The 21219-nt window shown below is 39.6% G+C and overlaps 3 protein-coding genes across 29 annotated transcripts in view; 2 read left to right on the top strand and 1 right to left on the bottom strand.

Moving 5' to 3' along the window:
- HECTD1 (HECT domain E3 ubiquitin protein ligase 1) overlaps positions 1-3734 on the top strand; it is a 55783-nt gene extending 52049 nt beyond the window's left edge. For all 11 annotated transcript variants that reach the window (XM_090141286.1, XM_031593769.2, XM_090141285.1 and 8 more), the window contains 5 exons: positions 417-495; positions 582-675; positions 985-1135; positions 2304-2448; positions 2783-3734. In XM_090141286.1, coding sequence (XP_089997412.1) covers positions 417-495; positions 582-675; positions 985-1135; positions 2304-2448; positions 2783-2920 — 607 coding nt within the window. In that variant the 3' untranslated portion in view covers positions 2921-3734. The remainder of the gene's footprint in view (positions 1-416; positions 496-581; positions 676-984; positions 1136-2303; positions 2449-2782) is intronic.
- A 1233-nt stretch (positions 3735-4967) lies between these two features.
- AP4S1 (adaptor related protein complex 4 subunit sigma 1) lies at positions 4968-20281 on the bottom strand. Of its 12 annotated transcripts, XM_090141294.1 has the most exons (12): positions 19111-19293; positions 18600-18746; positions 18235-18374; positions 17138-17366; positions 15126-15272; positions 14824-15048; positions 13711-14031; positions 13203-13404; positions 11696-11782; positions 10804-10872; positions 8599-8610; positions 4968-5380 (listed from the first exon to the last, which is right to left on the bottom strand). In XM_090141294.1, exons 8-12 carry the CDS (start codon positions 13338-13340, stop codon positions 5252-5254), a joined length of 435 nt encoding a protein of 144 aa, XP_089997420.1. In that variant the 5' UTR covers positions 13341-13404; positions 13711-14031; positions 14824-15048; positions 15126-15272; positions 17138-17366; positions 18235-18374; positions 18600-18746; positions 19111-19293; the 3' UTR covers positions 4968-5251. The 12 variants fall into 12 exon arrangements, with proteins under 12 accessions (XP_089997420.1, XP_089997421.1, XP_089997422.1 ...); XM_090141295.1 differs by lacking the exon at positions 18235-18374; XM_090141296.1 differs by lacking the exons at positions 17138-17366; positions 18235-18374.
- STRN3 (striatin 3) overlaps positions 19643-21219 on the top strand; it is a 55305-nt gene continuing 53728 nt past the window's right edge. For all 6 annotated transcript variants that reach the window (XM_031593776.2, XM_031593774.2, XM_031593775.2 and 3 more), the window contains exon 1: positions 19643-19957. In XM_031593776.2, the coding sequence (XP_031449636.1) occupies positions 19643-19957 (315 nt within the window). The remainder of the gene's footprint in view (positions 19958-21219) is intronic.

The raw sequence follows: 21219 nt of genomic DNA, 5'->3' as shown, positions 1-21219 counted from the left end.
TAAGAGCAAGTGAGAACAAGCACAAGTACCACCACTGAAGGGCCTAAGTGTGTTAAGTATCTCTATAACTATTAGTATTGGAAATTAATGTAATTGATTCTCTTTGAGATCATGAACTAAATTAAGCTGCTCAAGTTGTTTTGAGGCTGATAGTTTAAAGAGAACTGCAAGAATGTTTTTATAGCAAAACAAAGTAAGTAGTGAGCAAATACACATGCATACTGTAGACAGGAAATACTACTTGCAAAGTCCATTACTAATTGTAGTTTTATACTATGGTACCACTGTTTAGGTATATACAAAATGATCCGCAGTGTTTTGAAATGGAGAAGGGAGGGTTCATTAATCTTGAGTATTTACAAAAGCAATAGCAAACTTGTTTCCAGTTAGCAACTAACAATTTTTCTGTCTTGAAGTTTAAATTTTCAGTTTTGCCCATCATCCAAAGTGTATGGATTTACAGCTGTAGATCTCAAGCCAGGTGGTGAAGATGAGGTAAGAAATGAACTAACTTTCAGAAATCTCAGCAGCAATTGTAATACACTGTGAATTCTTAGAGTATTTATATATTGTTTTTACAGACTGTAACAATGGATAATGCAGAGGAGTATGTGGATCTCATGTTTGACTTCTGTATGCATACTGGTATACAGAAACAGATGGAGGCATTCAGAGGTAATTTTATTTATGGCAGGATATATATTTAAGTGGACTTACTGATGTTCAGGGTGTCCTGGTTTGAATTAGTGGTGTAGAATGGCTTTCAGAAACAAACACTTGAGGATGTAGCAGGTAAAGAAGAGATTTGTTTCATAACACTTTTACATTAGGTATACTGTTACAAACCTTGGAGACATTCAGTTTTGTTAATTTAGAAAATGTTGGTAGATGTTTACTTGATTGAAGTACAATTGAAGTGCTGATGTTATTTTGTTAAACATTCTTTTGGTGTGCCTTCATAACAATATCTTGTATATATTAAAGATGGCTTCAACAGAGTCTTCCCAATGGAGAAGCTGAGTTCTTTCAGTCATGAAGAAGTTCAGATGATTCTTTGTGGAAATCAGTCGCCTTCCTGGGCAGCAGAGGATATCATCAATTATACAGAACCTAAACTGGGATATACACGGGACAGGTACTTTAGTTCAAAGTGGTTTAAAAATCAGTAAGATGCATGGTTGACAAAACACCTAGAATGTTCCTCAGGTAAAGATGTAAAATGGGAATGGGCAACGATTGAAGAGCAACTAATTGCCTTAACCTATATGAAATAATTGTGTTACAACACATAGATTAGAAGGCACTTGGTGTTTTCATGATGAGGATAAATAAAAAAGAAAATATTTAAGTGTCAAACTAGTGGAAATGTAAGGGCAGCTTACTTAGACACACTATTAAAATGTATCACTTGAGAATTTTTACTTCCGTCTGTGTTGTTGGTGGCTACGACTTCAGTTGGCTATGGTTGATATTTGTCATTTATTTCTTATTTCTTCCTCTTCAAGTGTAGTTGAAACAAAAAATACTGTGCAGTCAGAATATACACTGCTGATTGGCTACTGGGAGGTGGTCTTAGTGGTTTGTTTTTGGCTACTCATCTTTTTTAGTAGCTAAAACATAGAAATTGGGTATGAAACTATGTTAGTATAAGCATGCTGTGTAGTATAACTAGCCTTAGATGCTGAGTGCAGCCTGCCCTGCATACAAAGATACAGCTGAAATGCGGTGTCTGATACCTAAGGGCATGTTGCAGAAAGTAATACTTTCTTCATACATGCCCTCTGGTCCATGTTTTTTCGGCTGACACAGATAAAAATGCTGGTATTCAGAGAATTCTCTGAAGATCTTTTGGTACTCTGTTACATTTTTTTGTATTTTTTTTGCATGAAGTCTTCAGCAAGTTAGAAACAAACTCATATATGAATGGAAATGACTTCATACTGCAGAGGTGGTATGTGAAAGGTTTTAAGCTTAGATTCTTCATAGAATAGACTTGAATTGTTGTCTTCTCCAGCTGTTCCTACAAAAGATGGCCAAATAACGCTCCAGGATAAGCATGGAGAATTTGTTATTAATCTACCTGCAGTTTTCCTTGTAGTATTCAGCAGGAAGAGTTAAAAAGTATTTTTATGTTTTATGATGTTTTATTCTTAACCGACTACCGAACAGAAACTGGAATCTTACAGTGACTACTTAGGCACTGCTAAAGATGCTGATATTCATGTCTGAAGAAAAATTGGGGAGGGAAGCAGAACATCTGTCATAGAATGTTATTGTAACTGATCATTTTAATTTATTTTAAGCCCTGGATTCCTTCGCTTTGTGAGAGTTCTGTGTGGTATGTCTTCAGATGAAAGAAAGGCTTTCCTCCAGTTCACCACTGGTTGCTCAACACTCCCACCAGGAGGACTGGCAAACCTACATCCCAGGCTGACTGTTGTACGCAAGGTATGGTTTCTTCAGGTTACCTTTCCAAATCAGCTAGTTTGGCATTTGAATGTAGGCCTTGCTGCATTGGTGTTTTTTTTGGTTTGGTTGTTTTTTAAATTTTCTTTCCTTTTCTAATTCATGTCGCTATGCCAAGCTTTCAGTACTACCCTGTGCTTCCGGTCCGTTCTCTGACATCTCGTTTGCTTAGAAAGGATTTAATGTACATACAAAGTGGATACATTTTTATGTCTGTAGCTTTCCTGATGCCATTTTTTTTTTTTTTGGCATCCTTATAGTACATAAGCACATGAAGTGAACAACTGCAGTAGCAAATGTTCTTTGTTTTCCTCAGGTTGATGCTACAGATGCCAGTTATCCATCTGTGAATACATGTGTGCATTACCTGAAGTTGCCTGAGTATTCTTCTGAGGAGATTATGAGAGAGCGTCTGCTAGCTGCTACAATGGAGAAAGGCTTCCATCTCAACTGAGTTGTTGACTGCAATATTGGACATGAGAAAGTGTTTTTTGATACTAGCAAAGCCTCTTGTGTTTGTGTGCAGAAAAATATGATCTCCACGCTGTGCTCTGACGAGACTTGCCTTTTTTCACTCGTGAGGAACATGTGGAATAATTTTGTTAGCTGCTAATGACAGAATAAATCCTTGTAACTACACAGCCAGCAAGAAATTGGCACAGAACACTGTGTGATGCTTCAAGGGCTTGCACAACTGGAAATTAAGGTGGTTCTGTTTGACTGTTCCAAAGAACAGATCATCAGATTTTCAGTGTTCACTGATACAAATTTCTAACAGTGTATTTGTGTAAAGTTTGTCATTTAATACCTTGTACACTACAGTTGCCATCACTGATCCCTGTTTTGCTGGCTTTAAGCTAACTGGTCAGAAACTTGCTTCCTTAAAACTTAGAGTTAATGGGCATCTCCAGCTTTTTCTTTTTTAATGGTGCCTGCACTATTGGAGTATTTTAGTGGGTTTTTGCATATAATCATGCACAACCTTTTGTTTTCTTTCAAGTGGGAATATATTTTGATTTCTCAAATGCCCTGCTATGAAGATCAAATCCTTAAGTGTATTTGTGCAGTTCAACAATAAAGCTATTAAAAAAAAAAAAAAAACAACACTGGTTTCTAGTGCAAGGCACACTTAAAGCAAGTTTTACTTTTGGTTGTATTTTCTTTGTATATTATAAACATTTATTTAACTTGTTGCAGTTTGAAGTTTAAAAACAACAAAACACCCAATGTGTAAGCTCAACAGTAATCATTAAAATGTTTGCAACATATACAGCTGTCTCCTCTGAATACCTTCTTAATATTTCTTATGTTACTAAATCTATGTATGTGTTTTGAACAGGAGGCCATACTTTTGCAAGGTTTAAAAGAAACATGGCAATAGTTCTGTATGTATTTTTAAAATTTATTTAACTGTAGCATTGTCTTGAATTGGGAAGGAATATTTATGTTGGCAACCTGCAGAGAAACAGGACTAGGCTGCGGTCTGCTGGCACTGTATGTATGATTAGAGATGAACATACTAACCTTAATTGGAAGTTTGTGTGGTAGTTTGCAAGAAATGCCTATACTCTGTGGTGTCTTCAGTTTGAGAAGTTTGAATGCCACCTGTTTCTCAGGATGCTGAGGTTTCCTGGCTGGTAGGAAGAGAACTTGGAAGTTGTAAGCTGTAAACACTTCTTTGCTACACTTCACTAGGCTTTGCTTTCTGTACAATTTAAATGCAGCTGTCAATATGCTTTCAAACATAGTGCTCTCACAATATTCCTTCTGTTGTACCTAGCACTGGCTTGGGCGTCACGAAGAAGGAGCCTGATAACTTCATTCTAGAAAGGTAAATTAAAGTTATTGCTGATTACTGACTTAAGCAATTTAAGAAATGTAGCATTTGGATGCAAATGGATATTTTGTATGCCTTATGAATAGAAGTTACTGTAAGCTACTTCCTACTGCAGACTTGATGTGGTACATAAATGTTTTGAGAGATGTGCATGTTTCTTCTTGATCATGTTCTATAGACTTTAATCACAATGAGTGGACAGAATAATAGGGGAGAAAAAAAAAACACCTAACAGTGGTGTTCCAAATTAAAAAAGATACTGTGTGATTTATGAAGCAAATGTGTATTATAAAATATCAAACCTTTTGATTTTACTTAGTTTATTAATGTTATAATATTTAAGTGTAACATAGTTACAAATTAACACAGCACGCAGGAATCTTACATATATCTACACTTGTGTTATTTACATGTATTTTGTAACCGAAAATCAGAGGTCAAGACAACCAGCTTTTTGACTAAGGCTCAATCTAGTTTAAAGATGGTCATAAGAGTTACCAAACTTTTACACTCAGTGTACATACAAATGAAAATAAAAAATCATATTGTTGTTTTGAAAAGTGCCATTGAAAGTTAGTTTGAAATTGTTTTTCCATATTTTCTGTCTTTCTAGGTCTGGCAGAATGCTACATGATTCAGAGCAATACCTACACAGTCAGAAGTAAGTTTCCATTGCTTTATTCTTTGTTTGTTTGAAAGAAAAGACAATTCTTGAGGAACGTTTCTTTGTTCCAGAAAGGCTTCTGCTGTGTCCTTAGCAAGTCTGAAAATGAAGTTTCCACTTTATGGTTCTGTGTCTTTTTCAGGCTACAGGAGAAGCTGGAAATATTTTTAAGCTGATTTACATATTGCATGAGTTGGTCTTGCAAAATCAGAGGATTGCTTGTTGGTATGGTTTTGAGGATTTCCCCATTTTTTGTTGAATGCTTCTGTCAGTCTTGCATCTTCCTAGCTCTCCGCCACTTTGTCGAGCACAAACAGTGGTGCAAGAATTCTGTTGGGGTTTGTTTCCACAATGCAGCCATTTAGCACCATTTCATCCAGTATGATGTGCACTCTATCCAAATTGAACATGATCTAGAAACGTTACAAGTTAAGTATATTTTGAACTACATTAAAAAAAATTCAGAGAAAAATCTAGTAAAGAACAACTTTAAAAAGTAGGTATCAAAGTGTGCTAGTTATGTGTCTATTTGTAAGGAGACAAGTCAGCCAATGCTTTTCATGGACCAGTACTGGAGATATCAGAAGTTACATCTTGCAGTATTACAACACGGAAGTAAAAGAAAAGTAAACTTGAATGTAGACGCTGGTGATTAATTTTACTGTCAACCTGAGAACCATTTATTGCATAAATATAAAATGTTATCAAAGGATAATGATTTGAATGTGAAGATGCCAATGTTCTGTATTTCTTCTAATCAAACTAGTTTTTGAATTCTTAAATTCTTAAAATCTCAAGTATAATTTTCCTTGCCCTGAATTGCTGACACTATTTGGTTTTCTTGAAAATAGCTTCTTAAGAGCAGCGTGATACAAAAAGTTAATGCATTAATCTAGTAATAAATCTTGAAGAAGGCTAAAAGTAAATGGTTTGTATTTAATTTACATGCTTTCTGAAAGATATTTACAATCTAACATTCATATAAAGGAAGATAATCTGAAACTGAATGCATACCTTCATGTTATCTGAAATTTATCCATAACAGTGTCTCTTTCCTTAATGTTACTTAACATCTGTCTCAAAAAGTGATTGTGCTTTAACTATGTCTGTGGTTCATCAAATAGTTTCCAATTTGGCAAACTTAACCACCTCATTTAATTTTAGGTTGTATTTAAATTCCAGACCTCTTTCTGAATTTGATTGTAGGCAAAGTTGCTTCTAAATATCAGACTCAAGCCTTTCAATACTGAGGAACAGTACTGTCCTTAAAACATGAACAATTTCAATTTCAGAGCCAAAGGTTTTTGTGGTCTTTTTTTGCTTTCCTTGGCAGAGTAAAGACTTAAAATTTTTTCTTCCTATATCCTACTTTTTAGGCAGATTGATCTTCTCACAAATGTTTTATTCTGAGAACTTATGGCTTCCTTATTACTGTGACATGAGAATTTTTAGGGAGAGTTGTTCTATTCCTGTTTTGATCAACTGTGACACTGACCTACATAGGGCAGGGAGGATCTGTTCAAAAGCTAGATAACATTCCATTCAAGTTTCAACAGGCAATAAAGCCAACTCCTGCTGGCTTTTAATTTTTGCAGTCTACTAACTTCAGTGATAACACCCCTGTAATTCCCCCAGAGCGGCATCACTCACCCCCTCCTCTCAACCAAACACAGGCTTCCTTCTTCAGTTGTGTTCACACCTCACTTTACCATGCTGTTCTTGGCAAACAGTCAAACTTGCACGGTGAATAATGTTGGCGTTTTTCCCCTTCCTGTAAGTCTTATGACTCTTCTCTGCTGTTACATCTTGACATAAAATACTGCTTAGCCATTCAAGTCTGCCTGCCCTGCCCAGTGAGAGATGTCTCTGATTTTCAGCGACACTCATCCTCTCCACCTGTCACTTGTTTGGCAATTCACTCCAAATTTCACGGTTTAAAGCCCTGAAGTCATAGATCCACACCCAGCAGAAAAACACCAGAGCAAGCCAGTTTGAGCAGCTGGCAACAGGAAAAGCTATATATGGTGTGTACTGACATGTACATCACCCAGAGCTTTCATTTATAGTCCTGCTTCCCGTAAGTACAGTTTTGGCCATTAGGTAATATGGCAGTAGAGGTAATGGCACCTACTAAGATTGGTATTTAAATGTTCTGTTGGCTACTGGTAACTCCAAGAGCTGCCCTTACGAAAGACCCTAACAGTACTTTTCAGTCTCACTAAGAGTTTTTATGTGGCACACATACTAAAAGGAGATAAAGGTGACATAATCCTGTGTCTCCTTCCCTGAAACAACTTAGAGGCAAATACTGAAATGGGGAAGAAGGGAGGGAAAAATGCACATTCAAGTTATATGGAGACATTTAAAGATATCTCAGGATATTCCAGGCAAGTAAATTAGGGTGTGTACAAGCTTAAGACATTATAAAGTACAACCAACACCTTGTGATCAGGTAACACACCCAGAAGCACAAACAAAATCTGTGTAGATTATAGCGTGAGTACGTATGTGCTTTGCTACTGAATATACAGTATTAAAGAACTTTGATTTGTGGTCTGGATCATTCATCTTCAACTAAAGGTTAGTTGAAGCTGCTGCTTTTTTTTTTTTTTTCCCTTTTAATCTAGATTCAAGAAATACTATGTATTGTCATTTTATCTTTTCAGATGTTTGCTTTTTCTAGCCTATCTAACAGCAGTTGATACTCTGGGATAAGTTCTCTGAAAGTTTGCAAGGTGGCTGATCTTCTGTGAGCACATTCCCTTACATCACAACCCTAGAGAGAAACTTTTCCTTAATGAACAGTTTTAAGCTAATACGTGTGAGTTTCCATTTCATCCACTTATTTTATAGTTTACTAACTTGTTTCCTTAAAAATTATCAATATAAATTCATAATTCAATTTTTTAATTTTATATGTGTGCCGTGTTCTAAAAGTGGACTGAAGACTTGACTCACATAAAGTATTTCCTGTATCAAAGCTTTTTTTCTATCCTAGAAGAAGCAGCTAGTTGCAAAGGAATGTAATGTTCTTTTTTGTATCCAGGCAACATTCTTTAAATACTTGGTTCTAGAGAATGCTTCCTCTTTCACCCACAAGGAGAATGTAAATATGTTTCTTCTATATGTTACTTATGTCTTCAAGTAAGCACTGCTTCACTAATTCAAGCAACACAAAAGTCAGCTTATTGTAATTTTGTAAAACTTTCACGCTTAGCAGCATGCTGTTCCCCCACAAAGCTGCTGTGATAACACTTCCATTTTTATCATCTGTGATAAACACACCAGGAAAGTAGCTCCTATGCTACCTAAGCTGTGGTTTTAGAGCTACTTGAAATTCCACCCACTTATTTAATACATGAAAGAGAGGCTTATATAGTGATATCAACACATTAGGAAGAAGCATCACTGGGACAACTTATTTATTCAACTGTCCTAACAACACTACTTAATTAAAAACAAAATCAAAAAACAAACACACACAAAATAAACAAACAAAAAAGCACAAATGTTACCTATTTCCATTAAAGTTAAACTCAAGTGTATGACTGACTGCTATCAGTTCCATTGTGAGCTAGAATATACACCAAAAAGTGATAAACAAATGGCTTTCTGATACCAAAAAGGATACATCTAATTCACTCTGAAAGAAAGAGAGATAAACATTAATTATGGTCTGATTTTATCTCATAGTCAATGAACATTACATATCCCTGCAGATGATAAAGTCTTCAAAATAGAGATTAAAAAAATTTAGGCTGATTAATATTCTTCTATGGACTGCACAGTTCTATGTTCTTTACTGTGCTGCTTCTTTGCATTTGATGTGTTACCTGCCTCTAACAAAAGCTAAATTTCTGAAAATTTTACTTAGAAAAAAGAAAGAAAAAAAAACCAACCCATTAAAGTCCACTCACAAGTAATAATTAGAATATATGCAGTGCTCTCCCAGAGAATAGGCAGAAAAACAGCACCTCTGCTTATGGCATCTTCAGCCCTATATTCTCTCTCTTCCTCTGCAAAAACAAGATGGCAATGCAAAGTTTATAATTTCTATAAAAACATGAGTGTATATCCATGGTGGTGGCAGCTGTGGCAGGATACAGCAACTCTATGCACTGGACCCCTACCACTTACAGCTATTGCTTCAGCCCAACCAACTTCATTTAAGTGAAGTGTTTGAGCCAGCAGCCCTCTACAGTCAGCAGATGAGATGGGTATCTTCAACAGTTGCCTCAGCAAACTTGAGACATGACTCACTTTCTAGAGATACTTGTTTGTCTCTGCTCCCTGTAATGGGAGCATAGGATGACCAGACATCTAACTTGGGTGCTTCAGTTAAATTTTTAAATTTAGAAACAATTAGTCACAGCCTCAGATCCCGCACGCTTAGAGTTGAACTTCCCCACTCTCTGCTGAAAGAAAAATGTCTGTTCCCACAGAATATCTCCTACTAAGGGAATTTACTGTATTTGTTGATATGGATTCCACCATTCACAGACTAGCCCTGGAATTTTAGTCAGAGTTTTCACTGATATAAGTACAACTTCTTCTGTGGTCCAAGAATGCTCTAAATCAGACTGGTCTCCACTGAGTGACCTTGCCATTCTTCAGTTAGAGATTTTTATTCATCACAAAACTGTACTTTAAGAAGTCCAATCAGTTTGAACTTAGTATTAAAAAGCAGTTGAAAACATTGGAGTGTGTATTATAAACAGTATGCATGGTTCTTCCTGGGCATCTATAACGGAAGTGCAGGTGATTCAGTGCAAGTATCATAGCACTTGCAGTTAATTCTGTTAATATTTGTTCTTATATTTTAATTCAAGCTCTGTAAACTCCATCAGACAAAAACAAAGCATGAAAATATTTCAGGCTCACAAACCTAAAAAATAATAGATGAAATGTCATTCTAGAGGACAGATGTTATTTCCTTTTCCAGAGTTTAGTTTCCATTGTTGTCGTCATAATTTGGTCCTATAAAATCATGCCAATCCTAAATGTTAATCCACAATTGTACAAACTTAAAATATTTTTTGCTCTGTGGTTACTGGCAGAAACCCTAACTAGAATTATGGCCACCTTCTTCAGTGTTCTACCATTTATTATGTTATATGCAGTTGAAAATAGAATGATGGAATGGCATGGAATCTCTTTAAATGGTAAAGAGTTTAGAAGACTTTTTCAGTCATGTCCTTGAATTCATACAGGATGATCTGCCATGTCTACTTTGGATCTACTACATAAGCACCATAAACACTGTGTGATGATCTCTTGTAATTACCAATGTAATACTCTCAGACTGATGGACTATGGAGGAAATTGTATCCACCACACTTTAATATAGCCAATCTAAAATTATGCTTAAAGATTATTCAACCCAGATTTGTTTAAAATGAGATTATTACAAATTCTGTATTAAATAGTGCTGGAACTGCAATTAATAGCACATGTTCTAACCATTGTTATTATGCTGCCTTCTCCAGCTTTCTGAAAACAAAATACTAAAACAGAAAGTGTCATTTTAACTCGAGCTATTTCTGTCTTTGAATCTTCAAAAAAAAACCAAACATTGTTACAAAAGTAGTAAGTTCTGGTATTCCTTGTCTGATGATATAGACCATGCATACTTTTACTTCTCTGAAAAATCAACTAATACTCTTAATAATTTTTTTCTTCTTTTTTTTTAAACAGTCGTAACATCATGCTGCTGTTTTCAAAGCAGTATATGAATATTAAAAAAAAAAAAAAACTAATTTCTTTTTTTCCCCTGAAAAGACATTCACTAGAGCTTTGAAGAAGAAATATATCACAGTAGATTCAAAGTCTCACTCACCACTCTGCTGAAGTATTTGTCCAGAACCTCCACAAAGTTATGAATTAGTTCATACACTGCCATCTCATTCTGAAAGTAAGTTAAAAACAAATTAATGTCTTCAGGAGTAAGCTTAAAATTAATTTCCAATAACTGTAAATCAGTGTAAACACTTCAGCTCCGACTTAGTCTTCAAGGCTTATTAAGTAACAGTACTTAGTAATTTTCAGTCAGATACTTTTTTTTTCCTTTTGTTTTAAAAATAAAATAGCATCTTTCTAGGTAATAGTATGGATTTTTTTCCTTTGTCCAAAGAAGCTGAAAACAGGGAGCAGCTGGCAATTCACTACACAGGAGACAACTGAACTGCAACGCTGATATTTGTTAAGAAAACTCACCCCACAATTTTAAATTTATAGAATTACAGAATAGATTGGAAGGTTCTTTAAGATCATCCAATTCCAACCCCCCTCCTATAGAGAGAGATTCCTCCTACTAGACTGGGTTGCTCAAAGCCCCATCCAGCTTGACCTTGAATGCTTCCAGGGAGGGGGCATCCACAACCTCTCTCCAGTATTTCAGCACCGTCACAGAAAAGAATTTCTTCCTAATATCTAGTTTAAATCTACCAGTTTAATCTTCCAGTTTAAAGCCATTTCCCCTTGTCTTGTTGCTACCTGCCCTCATAAAAAGTCCCGCCCCAGCCTTCCTGTAGGCCCCCCTCAGGTACTGGAAGGCCGCTATAAGGACTCCTTGGAGCCTTCTCTTCTGTTTACAAGAAGTACATATTTGTTGTCATGTCTAATTGAAGCTCTCTAATATATACTGCAAATTCCATACTGGAAAAAAAAGCTCGAGTTCTTGCCTGTGATTACTACAAGCTTACATTTAAAGATAGCATATAATTTCTTACCTCTGTCTCATTGATTCCAACGACTACGAAAAGGGCTGCATACTGTCGGTATACCAACTTAAAGTCCTTATACTCAATGAAAGAGCACTAGGCAAAAGCAGAACTCGTCAAACTTAGTAGCTGCCAGTTAAGCTTGAAACATTATTAATCTTTCCTTCATATAAGGCACATAAAAACTAATGGTTTTCCCAGTGTCTAACAGGTAATTTTGATTTGATAGAAGTTTAAAAGGGTAACTTTTACATTAAACCTTTCATCTATTGACAGAAAACTTAATACCACTTCTTATATGGATAAACTGGAACATGTAGAACTGAAACGATTTGTTCAGGGTTGCAATTCAAGGGCAGTAAATATTTCCTCTAAATTTTCAATTAGAAGCACTTACAAAAGAGGCAACTGAAGATTATTTTCATATTTAAGAATGGTCAATCTTCTTATAAATGTTAAGTGTATTAGATAGTCAAACACAAGGGAAAAATCCACTTGCAGTTCACCGTCAGTCAGGAGCCAGTAGATGGTGCTGTTACACACAGCTTTACAAATAACCTTTCCCCAAATAAGATTTTGCTCAGTCCTTGAAATGGCAGCATGCTGTTGTCAATTCTTCTGGTGAAGTTTCTATTTAGACGTGCTCTTGCAAGCAGTATGGAGGAGGTTAATTTCTTCAGTTACTGTTAATTCTGTGAATCTGTAGTTTATATGGTTTTTTTGTATGATTTTTTTTTTCTAGAATTAAATGTCTTAAGACCACTGTTCCAGGACACCCAATTAATGAAAAATAAGATGAATTCAGAAAACAAATTAAAAAAAAAAAAAAAATGCAGTCCATTTCTCACCAAATGGAAGTCAGTGATCTTGAATCTTTTTTGCTAAGTTTGGTACTTTTCTTAAAGAACCAACAGCTCAATTACATGAGCCATGAAAATCTCAAGTGCAATCTAACAGAAATTCCAAAAGCTGAGTTTTCTGACTTTCATGCACAATGTTTAAAAACTTTAAAAATAAAAGAAAAAGAAAAAAGAAAAAAAAAAGCCAAAACATGAATTTTTGGCCCAAGATGGCTGAAAAATATGTTAAAAAAAAAAAAAAAACCCTATGTTTTAGATAGCACATGATTTGGAATCTTCTCTAACAAGTGTTTTGTTTAAAATTGGAGCTGTCCATGCTATACCTCCACCCTTCTTGGCAAAGAAGACTAAGGTCTATCTATAGATCACTACTAGAGAAGCAATAACAGGAAAAAATAAATTATTCCTGGACTTCTGAACTCTTTCAAGCAAAGGAAGTCTCTTCTATGACAGTGATACAGAAAACTCCAAAATCATTATAAGCTCCAGTGAAACATTTATTCAATACAGAATAACAGTTCATCTACATGAACACTATGTAGAAACATTTTTGTTCTTCGTGGGTACAAATGAAATAATGACCTACAAAAAAAACTGATACGTTTCTGAAATTACTTATGTGCACTAAAACAACTAGGGACTTAAAAAAAACTTACTTGATCCTTTGAACGAGAGAGACAGTTTTTGATTACTTCAGCTTCCAACATTGTCCGCTTATGAATTTCTATATGCTCATAATACCTGGAGAGCCTCGTTTGACCTTGTTTGTTCACCATAAGAAAAAATTTTATCATTTTTTTTGTTGTTGATTTCAGCAGTCAATTTGAATTACTGATGTAGGAATTTATAAGAGCATTTCTGTGAGGAAAGAGAAGGAAAAAAAAAAAAAATTAGTAAGCATAGGAGTTATAAAAGACTTCCAAGAAAGTGTCCAGCCCAGACTGGCACTGGAAGGAAAAGTAAGCTCTGCAGTTGACAAAAACTACGCATGGGGCTTAGGAGAAATTTCTAAGGAGAAATCTGTTAGTGTTAATCACTCAAAATAGCTTAATCTCTAAATAAGTATTAATCCATACGTTACTGAAGTACAGACATGAAGTATAAATATGCCAAATACAAAGTACAATGACAAAGACTATCAAAAAAAGCACAGAATATGCTTACCATACAAAAGCGGGCATTTTTTTCATTTTATTGAAAGCAGGCAGAAAAAGGTAAGCTGTGTGTATATATATATATATATATATTTTTTTTTTTTTAATGAGGTTTTTGATTATTTTCTTCACTGCTAGAAAATGGTCACTGAAATGTTTTCCAACTGATTCTGCTTGGATCAAGGACTTATTGGCCCCTGTGTTCTTGAAGCATACACATTGGCAAAACAGCAGCAGAAGTTATTTCTTCATTCCAGTTTTGAAGACTTGCTTCTTGCCTGGTGCTTTAGAAGTTATAATGCAAATACCCTTTCCTAAGATCTCAGAACTCCTGAGAACAGAGAAGAGTACAATGCAGCTATCTGTGTAAAAAACATGTATCTTAGAGAAAAGGGAAAAAATAGAAAATCTAAATCTTATATGGTAGAAATATGAGAAGTCCCAACATATTGGTGCTGACATCAATTACCGCTTACGTCTGATTAATATTGGCCACCTAGTTATTTCCTGAAAGAAAAGCCATCTCCGTTAACATCGCTGCTATTTGAAGAAAATGATCACATCATACTGTGGTTTATTCCCTAAACAAAGAAATTTAAATTTCTATATTAAATGCATCTACGCTCATTGGACCTGATAATGAGAATTTGTTGTGTGAACAGTGATAACTTATCAGTAGAGTTATCTACAGTTTCGAAAGCATTGTCAGTAAGGAAAATGAAACCATAGGAAACACTAGGATTGTAACTGTAAGAGCTAATTAAATAAATAAGTCTTATTCTCAAATATGTATCACTCTTACCAAGAGTGATTAGAAGATGATGTACCAGCATTTCTTATCCTTGAGAAATTACCATTTGATTAGAAATGTTTTAAAACAACATATGTTGAGAAAAAAATCATACACCAAATCCACAAAAGTCAGTCAACAATAAAAGGAAAAAATCCTGTCACTGATACACAGCTTCACACAGACCTACTTCAGAAAAGCAGCCTGGGAGGAGCAATATTGCTTTAAAGAAATCTTCACCAAAAATATTTTGAAAAAAAATTCTTTGACTGGATTCTTTTCTATCAGCCATACTGACCTTAGGGAAAAAAAATTGCTTTAATTGTGACTTACAGTTAAAGATGATAACTTTAATCCTCTTCTTCCCTTTACTGTCCTCTACATACAACTCTTTACACAGGTAATATATTTGAAATGGAAGAGTAGATAAGAGAAAATACCAGAGGATGCATCAGCTATCAAGGAGAGCTCTTCCTTTGCACTACCGTACATCTGCAAGAAAGCTTTTATCCCTCTTACTCTGAAAATTCCTTTTTTATCTGCTCTTGTGTAGCACACCTACAGGGAACAAGAGTCCAGAATCAATACAGATGACAATAGAGTCTGCTTGCAACCCTGGCGGTCTGTTTTCTCACCTCCTAGACAGAGTGAAGTCTATGTCAAGAAGAGAAGTGCCCTCTTGTTGGTTCCCTCAGATGGATGAGTCAGGAATGTCCATAAGCACTGTGAAGTGCACGCTGCTTGTCCAGGCTTTGCACTCTTCAGGGAGTGGAAACGGTTCTCTGAGAAAAAACAAATGAGGCAGCTGAGACACAAAAGGCCCAGATGGAAGTGTATTAAGGAATCTTCACTGTCAGGCGGCATCTCAGGCTGACAGAACAAAATGAGAAAGCAACTCCTATATAATATTTTCTGCATTTCGTGTATGGCCCTAATTTTTCCTATTTTGTACTGCTGCCTTAATTTACAGAGGGGCAGTAAGAAGAGATGCCTTAATACTCAGAGGAATAAAAAAAGAAAAGTATGCCAGTGAGATGAATCAGTCCTTGAAGAGAGTTGGTGTATTCTGAGTTACCACTAAGGAATATCTCACAGAAAAAAAGAAAAAAAAAACCTTATGAATTGATATACATGTATCCTATTGCAGGATTGCCCCTAATCCTAATTATTCCTTTGTTAACCTAATCTTCCTTAATCCCTTTCTGGTGTTATGACTAATATGTCTGTTTATTCTTTCATAAGCCCTGTACTATTTTACCTGCAAAAATACTTAAGACTCAAATTATTTTTTTAAAAAATCATAACAAATGCTCTTACCCAGAATCATTATAGAAATATGAGTTATGCTGTAACAGAGGCAGAGCCACAGTAGTACTCAAATGTGTCACCTGTCATAAAAGACAGACATCACTCACAGTATTAGAGTAGATGGTTAACATTTGCAGAGGAGAGGTCTGCAGTATCACCTGTTATTTCTCTAAGTATTTTGTTGCCAGCCTCAATCACAGCTTCTAACATTTTTTCCTCACACAAATGGCACTAAAAGCACACAATCTTCTGCAGAAATCCTGGAATACATTTTCTATTTGATTTACATGAGATTTACATATATATATAACAGAATGCATAGCTGTGCATGTTATGAGTGGAGAATGTCCCATTGCTCCATCAAGTTCCATGTATTTCAGGAACTAGTTTTTATGTCCAACAAGCACTCTACTTACAAAGACGGTTCTGCTTCTTCCAATGCACCTCCAACATGCTTTTCTGTTTGTTCTCACGTGCGTGCCTGCATGTGTGCATGCATATACGCTCAAATCCAACACGAATTACTATGCCTTTCTGCTTACAGAATCGAATGCTTCAAGAGAATTGGTGACAAGATGTGAGCTTTTCATACTGCTGCCATTATTTTGCTCATTTTAGTAATGAAAAGATGTTGCTATCTGAAGGCTGTTTGTCAGGAATGAATAGGCAGCCTCATTCCAGGTCAGTGGACAACTATCTGCATCACAAATGGGCTCAAGAATAGAAGACTGGAGGGGACTACCGAGATCCCCCATGGCCTGTCAAGCCCAGCTCTCCCTGTCACAGTCAGCCATGCATTTGAAATCATGTCCAGAATAGCCTACAGTATCTGCTTCTGCATCTACAAGTACCTGTGATGCACTGTAACATCATGGAGACTCTGAGAAAGAAATAAAACCCAGACCCACAAAATTACCATACAGAGAAGACATAAAACATCTTGAAATTGTGGTCTTTCCTTCCAAAGTACCAAAGTGTGAGCCACAGAGCGGCTTCTCTATTTCTTCCACAAGAGATTTCTTCCGTATGGCTAGTTTGGCATACACATAAACCACAGTCAGTGTAACTCCTGTGATGTACACGCATTGTTACAGTGTATTAGATCTCACCCTCATTAAAGTATCTCTTGCAGATAAATATCTGTGAGAAAAAACTGGAATCACGATTGGTGTGTGTGACTCACTGCAGCAGACTGATGCAGTACGTAGTTGTTGATGACCTACACCATCACTTTAACTCATTCTACACCAGTAGACAAGCTGAAGATTTAACAACCCCTGGCTCACAAAGTGAGATGCTTCTGGATTTTTCTGCCCCTAAGCAGGCTCATTTTCCTCACCTGTTTGTATAGGTAACTCCAGCTTTGTACTCAAATCCACCCAGTTTGCTTCAAAACAACATAATGGAAGCTGTGAAGGATGTGCTTCCAGGAGCCAGCTCACTAAGCAGCGTGACCTCGTGAGGCACCGTAGTGCAGACTGTCCCTGGTGGTGAGTCACACCCCTGTACGCTGTCTTTTCAGATACTTGCTGAGACCTCTTAGAGAGGCCAAGCCTGCAATACCTGTTCTGTGGATAAAAGGAGGTCTTACATCTCCAGTGTGGCCAGCCCAGCAGATCTCATATGCAGTAATAGAAATCACATTTTAAACAACTTTAATTACATCTCCAGTAGCTTATTTTGTCCAAGATTTCACTAATATCTGTACATACATACTCTGACACATAGATTATAAAAAAGAAACAGAACCCTGGTTTGAGACCTCAGGCAGTAGAGTTCTCATTCAAATTAGATTTGTCTGTCAAATTAAAACCTCTCTAGTCAACTTTCACAGATGTGGAAGTTATTGTGCTACATCAGAGTTCTCCAAAACTTTAGAACTCTGAGTTAAAGCATAATTAAGAGATCAAATCTAGCAAACAAGAAACACGTGGCTATATTTTTATATATTTGTTTTGACAAGAATTAAACAGAACTGCAAGTCAATAATTCACTGCACTAACTCTATAAATGAGTTGATTTTCTGGACACAGGTTTTAATTGTGTTTTATCTGTACTAAATGTAGAACAAAATAGGTTAATCTGGAATTAAAAAATGGCCAAGTGATAGAAGTGCAAGCAGGGGGGACAGCAGGTGGGCAAACGTTTTTGAGGTATACATTGGTCTACTCAACTTCCCAGCTATTAATTCATTGTGAAAAGCCATGTAGCAAATGAAGACAGTTCATATAATTGATATCTGTGTTCTATTTTTGTTCTGACTGTGAACAAGGCTTTAGTAAAAGTCATATTGATAAGAATAACCATTTTTGTATTCTGGGTCTTAGTGTTCAAATTATTATCCACCTAGAAATGAAACAACTTTGTCAGTGTGGCTTTGAAATAAATCACCATATTTAACTTCAGGATCAGGAATTTTAAGAAAAGCAACCTTACTAATCTAGGGAAGCCAAGGAGGAAGGAAGCTGTAAAAAGTTTTCCTTTGCAGAGTGGTTGTCAGAATGCTTTCTGAATATAGCAATGAAGCTAAACTGCAGCAGCTCCAAGGTATTCAGCAGTGAGGAACATCTCAAGGGCTGGAATAAAACAAAGCACTAAGTTGGCTGTGAGGTAAGGTGCAATTTTTGGTAATGATTTGATACTGTCAGGGGACAATGAAAAGATCTGCTGAGATGGAAGGGTTGGATTTAGACAGGCTGATCAGTGTGGAAAAAGGAAGACTGAGGAAATGATGGTAGGAAATGACTTAATGGAGAAAAGTCGGATAGGAACTGTAAAACAACTGAAACAGCAACACGCACCTGAGGAGAGGTCAGCAGAGAGGAAATGCCAGCGCTGGGACAAGCGGGATTTATTTTTCAGCACTTAAGACAATTACAGCACTGTCAAGAACGAGCCCGTGAAGGACACCGTCCGTGTTCCTGCCCATATATACAGCACACACGTATCTTTAGGGAAGCAAAACCAAATCCCCCCGTTACTCAAGAAGAGGCGGCCTACAGATCCTGCAGGTCACTTGGAAGCGCTGCACTTCGGAGCCGCGCTGCGCACAGAGGCGGCGTCACCACACGCGCTGTGCCACCAAGCCGGGTTCAGCCGCCCGGCACACGGAGCCCGCAACTGCCAACAGCGCGCCCGTCACTCGCGAAAGCACCCTGTGCGGTAACGGCTGGGCTCGTTCCTCCCATCAAGGAAGGAAAACATTGCACAAACCCCCCAGATGCTACGCCACGAAGACGACCTTCGTTACGATACCACTAAGATCGGGCACCGCCAGAGCGCGCTTAGCCAACCTCCTCTAGCATCACCTACTTGTGAGGCAAACCGAAGGCCCCCGGGCAGCCCTGCGCGCAGCCCCGCGAGGCGCAACCGGAGAGGCCTTGGGAACCCAGCCGAGAGCGCCCACCGCCTCGCCACGCGCCCGCACCGGCAGCAACGGCGGGAAGGACGCGCTGCCCCCCTCCCCCCGCGCTGCCCCAGTCCCCCCCCCGGGGTTCGGCGCTCACCTCCCACAGGCGCATGCGCGCTCCGCCGCCTCGACGGGCCGGGAGGAAGAAGTGGAGGGGAGAGGGGAGCGACTTCCCGGCAGGCCTCGCGCGCCGCGCCGCTCCCCCTTCCCCTCCCCGCCCGGCCGCGGGTGGGTGGGCCGAGGCCGGGAGGCTGTAATGGCGGCTGGCGGCGGCTCGGCGCTGCTCTGACACCCGGATACCGCTCGGCGCGGCCCCCCGCCTCCCCGTACCCGGCCCGCCTCCTCCCGCCCGTCCCAGCCGGCGCCGCTCGCCCCCTCCCCGGCCCCCGTTCCAGGCCCCCGCCGCGGGACGAGAAGGAGGGCTCCCCGCAGACAATGGACGAGCACCCCGGAGCCGGAGGAGGCGGCGGGATGGCGGCCGCGCCGAGGCCGCAGCAGCCCCCGCCGCAGAGCGGGGGTAACGCGAACCTGCAGCCGGGCGGCGGCTGCGCGGGGGCCGGAGCCGGTGGCGGAGGGCAGCAGCAGCCGCAGGGCCCCGCGGCCCCGGGCGGGCAGGAGGCGGCGGGCCCCGCCGAGCTGTCCCGGCCGCAGCACTACACCATCCCGGGGATCCTGCACTACATCCAGCACGAGTGGGCCCGCTTCGAGATGGAGCGGGCGCACTGGGAGGTGGAGCGGGCCGAGCTGCAGGTACGGGCCCGGGCTGCGCTCCGCGCGGGGCCGGGATCGGCTCGGGGGCTCGGGGCCGCGCGCGGGCGGCGGGAGCGGGGCCGCCCGGGAGAGCGCGGCCGGCGGGTCTCTGAGGCCGGGCCGGTCGCCGGGGACGGGGGCGGTACCTGCGCGAGGTCCGGCGGGCGAAGCGACGTCGCCGGGCGGCGGGGCCGGCGGAGGCGCAGCCCCTCACGGCCTGAGCTGGGCTCCCTTCCCTGGGGCAGCCATTTTGGTTTTTAGCATGGCGCCCGCCTGGGCCGCTGGCTCCGGAGCCAACCCGGCTCCGCGGGCCGCGGGGGCCGCGTTTGCGTCGCGGGGGCCGCAGGGCGCCGGAGGAGGGCGGGCGGCCGCTGACCGCGCTGTCCGGTCGCGCGGGGTAGGGCCCGGAGCGCCCTGACGGCCGCGGTGCCCTCCCCGAGCACGATGACTCGGGGGCTCTCCGAGCCGGGCCCTGCTCGGCCCCGGGTGCTGCTATGGGAAAGCCGCCGCCCGCGGGCATGGGAGGCTGCGGCTTCCCCGGAGCTGAGCGAGCGGCCCCTTCGGGGTAGCGGGGAGGCGGCGGTGCCGGCCGAGGTGGGAGAAAGGGTCGGGAAAACCTTCGAGCGACGGACTTGACCGGGTGTTCATGTTGGAGACAGGTCCAGCACACGCTCTCTTTCCTTCTTTTTCGTTTCTTGGGAGAAGCAACTGCCGAAGATAGTGAGGAGCTGATGGGTCTGCAGTGTGATCCTTGTCCTACCAGTACAAACTTTGTGTCAGGAGCAAAAATTGAACAACTATAGAAGGCAGGGAGCAAGCATCTGAGTTCCAGTATAGATCTCTCACCGTAAATGCTTGCTTTTCATAATGGAGAAGATCTCTCGTAATTAGGTGTGCACATAAAAATAAAACCATGCATCACAAACTTATGTTTGGATTCAGACATCTGCGAATCTGAGGCATTTGTGTATGAGTAGTGCGTATTTTTTATGAAAACATAACAGTTTAATTGTTTAAAAAGAATATTTCTTGTTATGATTTATGCTTTGGGTGAATGCTTGCAGTCTTGAAGCAGCATTCCATCAAATTGCACCGTAACTACAGGTTTTGATAACATGCTTTAGCAGCAGCCAATGTTTGTGATATATGTATATATATACACCTTTAGACTGAAGAAGAAAGAACTCTACCTAAGCCTGGACAATTCAGGAGTTCTCAACTTTTATATTAAACTTGTAAACTAAATGTGTAATTTGCAGGGT

The sequence above is a fragment of the Phasianus colchicus genome, chromosome 5, assembly GCF_987193195.1.
Source record: "Phasianus colchicus chromosome 5, bPhaCol1.hap1.1, whole genome shotgun sequence".
NCBI lineage: Eukaryota > Metazoa > Chordata > Aves > Galliformes > Phasianidae > Phasianus > Phasianus colchicus.
Note: the sequence above shows the minus strand (reverse complement) of the source record. Positions and strands in the feature narration are given on the sequence as shown.

Bases quoted from the DNA above. Each gene is read 5' to 3' on its own strand.
- AP4S1 (XM_031593784.2), bottom strand. From the start codon at position 13,340: ATGATAAAATTTTTTCTTATGGTGAACAAACAAGGTCAAACGAGGCTC. The intron at 11,783-13,202 runs GTAAGTTTTTTT...GCTTTTGCCTAG, and splicing joins TCTCTCGTTCAAAGGATCAA to TGCTCTTTCATTGAGTATAA. The intron at 10,873-11,695 runs GTAAGAAATTAT...ACTTACTTTCAG, and splicing joins TTGGAATCAATGAGACAGAG to AATGAGATGGCAGTGTATGA.